The 11,804-nt window shown below is 38.7% G+C and overlaps 1 protein-coding gene across 2 annotated transcripts in view; it reads right to left on the bottom strand.

Annotated features, from left to right (window-relative positions):
- Window positions 1-1,170: 1,170 nt before the first annotated feature.
- flrt2 (fibronectin leucine rich transmembrane protein 2) overlaps window positions 1,171-11,804 on the bottom strand; it is a 34,937-nt gene continuing 24,303 nt past the window's right edge. Inside the window, exons 1-2 of one of the 2 annotated variants that reach the window (XM_079888929.1) lie at window positions 9,379-9,876; window positions 1,171-6,934 (exon numbers count right to left, since the gene is read on the bottom strand). In XM_079888929.1, the coding sequence (XP_079745055.1) occupies window positions 4,543-6,531 (1,989 nt within the window). In that variant the 5' untranslated portion in view covers window positions 6,532-6,934; window positions 9,379-9,876 and the 3' untranslated portion in view covers window positions 1,171-4,542. Of the gene's footprint in view, window positions 6,935-9,378; window positions 9,877-11,804 lie in introns of those variants that run through there. The other variant, XM_079888928.1, reaches the window with a different exon arrangement.

Here is an 11,804-nt window from a genome sequence, read left to right as displayed (position 1 = left end):
GTAAAACATGCTGATGTATTTGTAAGTCGTAGGAACGAATTGTTAATTTGCGGCCACAATATTTTTTCCCATATGTCACAGGTGGGGATCCGTAGCTTCCCAAATAAATGTATCTTGATTTAAAAAATGTTTAGATAATTATACTGGAAACAAGACAAAAATACTCAAGTGCGTATTTTAGGGGGACACATGAGATGCAAGATTTATCAAAGTAGTTGAGTTTTGGAGAGTTATTTCAAAAGATGTGCAAAACCTCATACAGTATTGCACAGTATGTGTTGTCTCAACAACTAGTCGACTAATCAGTCTTAATGAAGCTCTACTGTTTATAAATAGGCTGGTTTTGGCTTCCCCAAACCTTGATCAGATATAATTCCAAAGGGGCATTTACGTAAAAACTTCAGTGGGCAACCAGTCTCTGGCTTCAGAGTAATAAGGATGCATTCTAGAGAGGGTTTTTCTAAAAAATGTCTAAAGTTTGCATTGCTGCTAACTTGTCAACCTCACGCATCAAACAGTCAATTGCTCCTTTTGTCCTTTTATGCAATATGGCCTCTGAACTAGGAATAGAATGCTTATGTTTATTAACATTTTATGGTGCAAACAAAATAAAATTAAATGTGATGGCACATTTAAAACAACAAATCAACCTATTTTTCTTGAATTTCTTGAATTTAATATTCTTTGAATCAGATTTGTCTTGTAAAATGCTTTTTTTGTTTGTTGGCTGTCAGTACTTCACTGTAAAAAATTTCTAACCCTCCCAAATCAAAAATTTCAAGTGACCGATAACATCTAAATTTTTCAATTGGCCCAAGTGAAATTCTGTAAATTATAAAATTAAATTTACAGATTTTCACTTGGGCCAATTGAAATTTACAGAATTTAACTTGGGCCAATTGAAAAATTTTGATGTTATCGGTCACTTGAAATTTTTGATTTGGGAGGGTTAGAAATTTTTTACAGTGTTTAACGCATGTTTCAGTATGTGCAAACGTAACATAAATGTAATTTGCTCAGGTACCTCATCCTTTGAGAAATTTAACCTACTTGAGTTCACTAGCCAATAGTGCTGGACATCTATGGGTGCAATGTGTTAATTAATGGATCAGGCATCATGAAACAAAAATGAAAAAAGTGAAATTTGGCTATAATGGACAAAATCAGTGGTCAATTCTGATGGCTCCTTTATTTTCCAAAAAAAGCTTGGGTTCTCTATTTACAACTTGTGCAAAACATTTAAAGGTTTCAAGGACTTTACATTGTAAGTTCAATTCAAGGCACATACATGGGACAACAACAACAGTTTAGTAGTGGAAACAAACAAAAGAAATTAAATGCACGTATAGCAATCAAAAGTAACTTTGGTTCCCAATGGATTCTACTTGCAAAACCCAGCTTAAAGACCAAACAAATCACCATATCTTTAAAACGAGACTGTTTCAAAAATCGTAGAACCACTCCCCATCCTCATTATGAAGAAAAAAATGTTGTAGCACATGACATTTTGTGGTTGTTGTTCAGCTAGTCTTGGCTGTTCGAATGAACTGCCACTTGGTAATCAATTCATTCAAATATCAGCTAGATTTAGCTTTATCCTAATGTAAAACCACTATATCCACCAATGTGCTGAAGTCTGTATTAAATAAGTTTTAATAGTGTATATCTACCAAACTGCACAGGCGAGAAAACTTTCAAAACATAATAAAAAATATATTCTGTCAAAAAATAATGAAAGGGACACAAAAAGATTAAAGATGTATACAGCCACATGTGTGGTAGTGCTTTGCTCAGACTGACCTCACAGTCATTTAGAGTAATTATTCCAAACCAAATCAATGTGCTTTTTCAAGAGACGGATTGAATGTTGGTTAGAATTGCGGACGCAAGGCATTGCTCACAGTCCTTTTTGTGTAATACATCCATTTGACTACAGGGACACTACTGTGATTTTCAGCTCATCCATAGAAAATAAAGAACAATGTTCTCCACACGAGTGAGGCAATGATTCACTCTGAATCATAACACACCATTCTTGTCTGGAGGATAGACCTTGGCTTGTTAGCAATGTCATCTATTGATGTCTGTCAGGATGTAGTTTGCAATTGCCCTTCAAAATGTGTGCTTTCCATTCAGTCCTTGCCTTCAAAATGTGTAGCTCTCACTGTAATCCACGGATCTCTGCATAAATGATGTAAAATCCCTCACATTAACCACATTAAGACATACTGCTGGGTTACAGTAAGGCAATAGATAAAACTGTTTCGTGTTTAGTATGACACATTTCTGGTTTTGGTAACGACCCAGCAAAAACCCTCCACGCTAGGCCTGAGGTCTTCAGTAGAGGGAATGATGTACTGGATAGTGGCACAAATAAGTTCCTCTGCATAGCTCTGCCTTTACTTTTTTCTCTGTGAAAATAAGTCGGTGAGAGGCTTGAGAATGATTTATCTCACTAACGGGTTAACTTTGCAGCGATTCATTTGGGTCTGTGCCACTGCAACCGCCTCCTCTCAGGGAACCAGAGCCTGACAACCGCACCGGACTTGTGTGGAGGAAGTCTGTTAAAAAGAGTTACGGGTGGCCACATGATTTGAAATGAATTGTTAATGGTGTACACATCAGTTAAAAGCCTTCATATGAGAAATGGAGCCCTAGGATGTTCCAAATTTCAAGGAAAGTAGGGACGGGGTGGTCGGAGCAGCCTGCTGGGATGCTAATGAGAAACAATTTCAAGACCACAGAAGTGCAGTAGCCCTTTTTTTTCCCCCCCTTTTAGAGAGCATTTTGTTTGTGACACGCACTGAGGCAAACCTTGTGTGTTGTTGGTAGTTAACCAGTGCAAGCACCAACTGTTAGTCACAGAAATCAAACATCTGTTAGATTTCGAGTAATTCCAAAAGCAATTTGGATGTAAACAAGTATCCCACGATCTAGTGTTACACTTAATGGCAAGTTAGAGGGCAATGAATGGTTAACTCCAACAATTAGGACCCCCACCCCAACTACAAGCCCCCTCCCCAATCCAGAATCCTCCTGCCAAGCGAAAATAACCTCTGATTTTTTCTTTCCCCCCTCTCTTTCTTAGACCAGGGATTATGCAGTGGGGGTTTGAACTCGGCCCACAAAATAAAATCTTGTCAAAGCAAGTAAAGTCTATGAGTAACAGCGCATGATAAATACTTCTCCACAGTAAGCCTGCATTCCAAACTCGGCTCTCTGTCCTGGAAAACTGGTGCGCCATTAAAAAATAGTCCTAATTGCACTCATGCAGGGATCAGAAACTCTTTCAAAGACAGAATCTGGCATGTGCCAGTTCTTCTCCATGAAAAGAAGGCTTTTGTTTAAACATTCATTCATCATCCCACCTGATGTGATGCATGATTAAAAAGGGTTTTGGTCAGTAAAGGAAAAAGTTAGACAATGATGGGGATGTCGCTGTAGAATGTCCCTGATCACTTTCATGTGAGAGAACAGAAATAGATAGAGAGGTGGAGCTCTGTGTATTGCCCTAGCCTAATTTGTAAATCACAGAACATGTTCAGGAAGGGCATTTTAAGTATATAAAAGGGAAATACAGACTTGGTTGAAGTTTTTCATTGTTTCTTATGTTTTACAATTTATAATTTAAGAAAACATGAAGCAGATTACAGAGCTCCCTCAGGATATTCATAGTTTACCTAAGGGGCTTAGCTATTATATTACCTAATTTTATGTTTGGGCTGCTAATTACTTGAAAATAAGACTCCAGCACAATAGCTATCCACATAAAAGTCAGAAATATGACATGCTAGAGTGTTCGTGGTCTATTTGAGATAATATTCTCTGAATGGACTGAAACAAGCTGCCCCCTGGTGGGTAAAATTAAACATAAACATGCCCTGGAAAATGCTTGCACAGGAACCCTTAGGCCCATCTCTCTACCGTGATCACTGATGTCAGCCTCTCCTTCTGAGAACTGCAGGGTGTTGAAGAGTGGTCCTTTTCCCTTCAAATGTGATTTCCACAAAAGCTCATTTCCTGAATGACTGCCCATGCTCTCTGCTGCATTTTGAAAGTGCACTTCAATTCCCCCCCAAAAAAAGGAAATAAAAACTCAGCTCCTTTTTTTCTACTGCAGCTTAATCAGCTGTGTTTTGATTTCCTGACCACTGTTATCTTAACTACTGTTGTGTGAAGGGTAGCTGTATTTCAGCACAAAGGGCATATTTTGGTTGTGTGGTTAGCAATGTTTTCAAGATCTTAAAGTGGTTGAGAGGCAAAACCTGTGGACTGCACTTGCAGCAGGTAGCCAACGTCTACGGCGTCAACATATATGCAGCGTCTTTGAGTGAAACCACTTTGAGCCTCACAAATTACAAAACCATTTCATATTTACTAAGAATAGAAAATATAGCAGAATTCCACATAGTTGTCCACAGTATAAATTACCATGTTGACTGCACCTGGAAATATATATATATGTATATGTATGCGTATATTGTACAGTATATTGAACTACATTTTCTTTGAACAAATGGTTGTAGCATCCATTGAAAAGCATCATGTGTGGCAGAAGTCCACACTGGGAACGTTACTGCTCTTGCAATAAGCTATGCTATTGTTACTAAGGTGACAGTCTCGGAGGCCAATTCCTCCATTAGGTGTGTAGATGGGCTGAATTCTGAAGTCCCCTTTTAAAAGCTGCTCATTGTTTAGCGACACTATCTGAAAGCTTGTTTCAGTCATTTCCAGGATGGAGTTATCCTTTTTGGTGCCGGCCTCGCAGTAGTCATCTTTTCTCCTGCCGCGATTGTATTTCCATTTGGACGACGATGACCTGCTTTTCTTGTGCATGTGCCAGCAAAACACGCTTAGAAGTGTCACTAAGACCACCAACACTGCCCCACCAATCACTCCAGCTAATAGGAGTGTGGAGGTGTTGTCTTGTTGGGCAGCCTGCTCGGATTCAGAGTTCGTGGATGTGGATTTGGTCTTAGCCTCAGAACAGATAGTATCCTCACCTGGTCTGTAAGTGTTAAGAGTATCCAGAACGTACACGCAGATGCGGTAGATAGACCTGGGCTCCAAATTTGACAGGCTAAGTCTTCGTTGGTATCCTGGGACTGTTCTTTCTCGATGGATGTCGCTCATCAAACTCTGCCCCATTTTGACCCAAGTCACCTTGTAAGCAGTCACAGTGAAGTAAGACTCCCAGCTCACATCAATGCAGGTAGAATTAACAACATGAAAGGAGATTTTTAAGGGGTCTTCATAAGGAGGTAGGGGACCAGGAGGGAAATGTGGAACTGGGGGAGTGGGGTTGGCTGAGGCAGGGTAAAAAGCAGTGGGTGAAATGGTGGTGAAGTGGGTGGTTCTAGAGGTGGTCGTAGTGATGGTGGTGGTTCTGCGGGCTGGCAATGTAGATGGATATGAATGGGTTGGCCAGGGATGCAACACAGTGCCTGCAGGGCAGTCAATGGCATCTAAGGTGAGCTCTCGAATTACCATACCACGCACCCTTTCTGGACTCTGACACGCAAACCCGCGGACATTTATCGCAGACGGCAGAGACCTGAGCCATGCAATGACCCACTTAATGCTGCAATCACAACGCCAGTGGTTGCTTCTTGCATTAAGGTGCCTCAGGTTTCTCAAGCCGTCAAAGACACCCGATGGAAGAAATTGTAGCTGGTTGTTAGAGATATCTAACTTCTCCAGTTTACTAAGCCCAGCGAAGGATGTCACTTTAATGATGTCCATCTGGTTTTCCTGCAGGTTGAGCTTGGTCAGGGATGCACTAGGAAGCAACGGTGGTGGAGTGGTGAGGGAGTTGCGTGCTAGGGACAGTTCTTTGAGGTTGACAAGATCCTGGAAGGTTCCCGGAGCAATGGCCTCATCCTCAAGCAAGTTCCCATCCAGCAACAGTCGCTGCAGTGTAGTGACATTCTGGAAGGCATCCTCGTCAATGTCTGCAATGCGATTCTCATCCAAACGCAGCTCCTTGAGATCTGCTGGTAATCCGATAGGAATGCTGCTTAGGTGGTTTTTGGTGAGGAAAAGAAGCTTGAGGCTGACAGCCTCTCTGAAAGCCCCCTCCTCTACCCCTACAGTTGAGATGGAGTTGTCATCCAGGTGGAGTTCCTCCAGCATGGGAAGCTGGGCAAGTGCTGCCCTTGATATAGTCTGGATGTTGTTTTCCTGAAGGTGCAGCACTCGAACGTTCTTGGGAAGGTTGAGGGGAAATTCATCCAGCTGATTTCCATATAGGTAAACGGTATCTACAGAGGCAACATTGTGTAGCTCCAACGGAAAGCCGGCATTGTTGATCTGATTGTTGTGGAGGAAGAGGGTCTTATATCCCTCTTGCACCCCCAGAGGCACAGACGTCAGGCTTCTCTCATTACAGTAAACAAATGTTATATCGCAGCGGCACTCCTCGGGACAGGAGGAGACAGGGCTGAACTGCACATGCAAGCTCAACAACACTGTCAACCAAAAGCGAAGAAATGAAGTCCAATCGTTATTCCAAAATCCAGCTTGAAACTCCATAATGAAAAAGAAAGGGAGGGAACGGAAATGGCAAGACAAAATCAGTGGTTGGAGGGAGTAAAAAGGAAATGTAACAAATCCAGCAAAATGAAGTCCTTTAAAAGATTACTCTAATGTGCAGTTTGCAGATAACCAGGAATTTGGGGAGTAATCCCTTGATAATTTCTAGTCCTTGTCTGGAGATGGTCTCATTAGAGTGCATGGGTTCTCTCACTTAAGCCATCCATGCTGAGGAATCAGATCATTGCAGAACTGCTCTAACTCAATGTAGGGCCCATGCAGGGTGTGACTGAGAGAGTGCTGAAGCACTGTGCCACACCGTCCACCTCCCAGCCTGCTGTCAAGTGCTGATGGGCCCCAGCCCCGGCTGTTTCCGGAAGATGTGACATTTGTGTCCAGAGACCTATTTCAAAAGAAGGAGAAATTAGAATACAAAAAGTTAACAACAAAATCATAGTAGGCCAATAACCTTATCCATTCATGTTGTTCACTGACTCAATAAAATGCACTAAAATTATACTCATTTAGAAAACTTACAATTAATGCCTTGTAAGTGATTAAATCTCAAGACAATGGTATTAAACAGTAAAATGGAAAATAACAAAACATGAAGCAAGGATTATGTGGTTGCACATAACTTTTGTGTTTATTAAAGGTATTTCCAAGTACATGGCTACTGCTTATGCAATATTCTCTGTTTACTATATGGCGTCTTCATTGTGCATCATAGAATATGCACGTCCTGCTTTAGCATAGCTCAAAGGTGGAAAATATGAGTAGAGGGAGAGGGTGTGTCCTACACAGCTCAGAGTGACAAATGCTGCCTGTCAAATTAAATGGGATCGGGGTATAATTTAGCCTCTCTACCTGCAATAAATGATCAGTACAGGTTTTTTTTTTTCTCAGCAAAGAGGTTTTATGTTAGCTCAAGATCTCAGAATCACTACTCACACTGAATCTACCATTCAAACTGTATTGTTCTCATTTCTGAGTGATTTAAATAAAACATTCAAAATAAAAGTAAGCTGATTGTGCACTGTTTTTCATCATAATAAAATTATTTATAATTGCCCAAGGCAGCTGCTGCCCTTTAATCAACATTGGGGAAAGGTGTTTTTTTTTTTTTTTTTTTTTTTGTATAACCTGGGGTAGATATATATTTTTCTCATAACATAGAAAGCAGGCTTTTTGGCTGGCATTTACATTTCATGAAATATGACAGCAGTATACTATTTTGTACTTGACAATATCAAAAACAGTATTTATACACATATGTAACTTAAAACTTTTCGGTTAGTCCTTTTTGATGTTTTCATTGTTACTGTAAAATAACATACTTCTTGGTATCTTGAGCCTTCAGCAAACATCTTTGCATTGGACTGCTCCTTTTGTGACCTGACCATCTGCTTTGTTAACAGAGTTAAGACAATCGATGCCTGGCAAGAGATCACTTATCTTTACTAAGAAGCAAGCTGTGACAGATGTGATTTAAATAAGATACATTACCAGAAAACAAAACCAAAATTATATGTTTGACTTTGTATTTGATATTGTGAGTATAAAGACGTTTACAGCAAACTATAACCTACACTGTAAAAAAAAAAAAAAGTTCATAATTTTAAAAATGTTTGACCGTAAAAACCTGCTAACTGGTTACCTGCAAGTTCCCTTGCTATACACAGTAAAATTATATTTATTTTAACAGATAATACCTATAGTTGCACTGTAAAATACTATGAAAAGTATGATTTTTGAAGTAAAAAAAACAAAAAACAATATACTTGTGCAGTAAAATATTATTCAAATATTTTTCTAAGTATGAATCAAAGTATAAATATTAAAGTATGATTCACCAAGTAAAACAGTAAAAAAGATACCCAGAAATGATGCATCACATTTAATTATATTGTATTTAAAAATTTAGTATTTGTATTTATTCTTACTATTATAATAATTTATGTTACTCATTTTATGTTACAGTTCACTGAATTATTCATGTCATGGGTTACCCGATGGTGTTATGCGTTTGTGTGCTACACATGCTCAGTCTATATTGTGTTTATTGACTATTGTTCATGGAAAGGCCTTTTTTTTTTTTTTTTCTAAACGTAGGTTCATCGTGTTGTCTTCCATTTTACCACCTTTATTAATACGGTGCTCAAATTGAACAAATTAGACTTTTAGTTGTTAAATTGGTTGCTATACTATCAGTTAAGAAAATATACAGTTTAGAAAATATACGTAAAGAACTGCAAACTATGCACACACCTAAATACCATCCATAATTGCTGAAACGTCACATTTTTAGGGCGAATTTCTGACAACAGCTAAATGTAGGCTAACTGTATATTGAGAAAACAGCATGTCCTCAAAAAGGAAGGAAACAAAAAAAGAACAAATACAAAACAACACTAAAAGTTTGTATCGCAGGAAACATTTCGAGGCAGATCAGGTGAACTGTTGATGTGAATGAATAATCAGATGGTTCTGAGCGCCGAGCGCAAGTAAAGAAACGGTGCTATGATGCGCATTGATGTTTGACCAGAAAAACCGCTTTAGTTATCCACTATTTACCCTAAATATATTATCTGAGATGTTGAAATGATGCCAACCCATGAACGCAGCAGTTTGCGGAAAAGTAAAAGCCATGGTTAAGCAGAATAGTTTCGGACGAAATGCCTGGAAACTACTAACGGCAATGTAACTTACAAGTAGTCATTCATGTCCAAAACCAACAGTTTTAACTTAAAATGTGGATGTCTACTATAACCTATTCCTGGATTTAGACGGGTAAATGGACCGGATCCACCACAATAAATTCAATTGTTTCCATTAAAATCAGCCTACCTTATAAAGCATGATTTTATCCGTATATTTCAAGCACATAGAACACTTGTCCCCCTATCCTTGTTCATGCGCTCGGTGAAATCGCTGGGACGTAAAGATCCAGCGCCATTCCTACAACATGCTGTTCTACCGAATCGGTTCCGAGCTCCTCTCCGCCCGCGGCTCCTCCGGACAGCATGACTCCCGTGTGGAGAGCTTATTGCGCGCGCTCACTACTTTTTGCCTAAGTGATTCCCTCTGTTCCCCTTTCCACGGCTGAGCCCACGTTTAAACCTTTAATTTACATCAAATTCACATTTAAAAAATCCACTTTCTCCAGGGGTCGGAAAACTCGCCGAAAAATCCAAAAAATCCATCCACGTCACCGCGTATCATATCATCATATACTTCGAGAAAGCCAAACACAAGAGTTCGTCGATTTATCTCCGAGAGATGTTTACAGAGCAAAACTGCGCTGGTAATGATCTGCTCTCTGCACACCTCCGTCCTCTCTCTCTCTCTCTCTCTCTCTCTCTCTCTCTCTCTCTCTCTCTCTCTCTCTCTCTCTCTCTCTCTCGTTCGGTCGATCCTCCCACACTGTCCTGAGTAAAGAGATTACAGGCTGGGGTGGAATGACACACATTTTAAGTTCCTCAACTCTGTTTAAGGATACGAGCTTGCTTTGTTGATATGTTTACATTTGACCATTTAACGTCAATGTTAGTCTAAATGAAATTATTCTACATGACTTTTTTTTTTTTTTTTTCATGTATCTCCTTATTTATTCCCCCTTATGTCGTTCCTATATCTTGCATTACTCTTTTTGCTCGTGAGAAAATGTAACTAGCTTATTTTATGAGGTGACAATTTCTTAAGAATTCGTAATGTGATTTGTACGAAAATGTACGACTTTTAGAAAACAATTATATATATATATATATATATATAAAATATAAAAAAATATGAAAGCATGAACATTCACCTTAACCCCACCCCCTAAACCATAAAGAGTACGAATTAGCCACCAATTTGCCACAACGTAAAATAGTAACGTGTTGCACGTGTTGGTGGAGCACAAAAGTTTTTTTTTTTTTTTTTTTTTTTCATGCAAATACAATGAATATGTCCAGTCTCTATGTTCAAAACCATCATCAATCATTCAGAAGTATTATAAAAGTGGTTTATTCTTGTTTCTTCTGAAGTCATAAGATTTAAGCCGTTTTTCAGTGAAAATGTTGACCTCCTATAGTGCAGAGCACTCATAAAAGATGCAATGAATAATTTGAGTCAGATCTTTTGAATGAACTCAAAACTGATGTAGTCCACAAACACACCCAGCAGATTAATTAGTTTTACCTTACTGTTACTTTCCCACTCTTAGAAAAAAGTTTGACAACACTTTATTTTACATTGTCCTTGTTACATATACTTACCGTAGTAATAACAGTAAATTATGCATAATTACATGCATCTGACCCTCAAACCAAACCCTAACCCTATAGTACATGTAGTTGCTTAATATTACTAGTACTTAAATGTATAATTACACTGTAACAATGACACGTTAAAATAAAGTGTAACCAAAAGTTCTATAGGGTTCTGTACAGATTATATACAATTTTAAAGACATATCTATGCCAAAAACGTTATATAGCCTGTTCATGTCCAAAATGATTACATACAATTTTCATGTTTATTTAATGTATTCTCTAGTGATAAAGTATGAGCTGTTTAATTAATACAAATTAATTAATAAAATAAAATATAGGCTATAGTAAAATAAAACCAAATTAAAAATAAATCTATAAAATTATTTATTCTAAGAATTCAGCTCTTTTTTGCAGTCTCTTTCAGACTAAGTAATACATATTATATCCATATGTATACTATTGTTTTTTGGTGGCTGAGGCAAACTTAAGGGAATCTCTCTTTCTTTCTCTGTTTGAAAACCAAAGACAGCTGTCTTGCTGCCTGGTTAGTCATTGAAATGACAAGCAGCGTCTTTGTATGAAAGCACCTTCTAAGATAACTGCTTTCAGACAGTCTTCCAATAACGTCATGTCTAATAATGTACAACAAATTCAAGTAAGCTTAGAGATTTAAGCACATATACACACTTATGTCTTGCTTTCCTCCTACTACCGTACTGACAGTGAAAGCGTTTTTCAGCCACGTTTTTCGGACACAGCTTCTCTCTCCCTCTCTCCAAGCGTAGCATTCATTACCTATTCGCTCACGGGTGTGCAAGACGCACAGAATGTGCCGAGACTGCACTCTGTCAGACTATACATTTTAATTAGGGCCACATTACTGTAAACGCGACATGATATTTAAATAGTGGCCGACTAACAGTGAGGGGACAGCTTGACGTAGGCCTATATCCAGTGGGAGGGAAAACTCCACACACTTATTAGGACCCGAATGATTTGGCAATCAATTTGCGATCG

The sequence above is a fragment of the Squalius cephalus genome, assembly GCF_949319135.1.
Source record: "Squalius cephalus genome assembly, chromosome: 12".
Lineage (NCBI taxonomy): Eukaryota > Metazoa > Chordata > Actinopteri > Cypriniformes > Leuciscidae > Squalius > Squalius cephalus.
The sequence above is the reverse complement of the archived record's forward strand: the minus strand, read 5'-3'. Positions and strand labels throughout refer to the sequence as shown.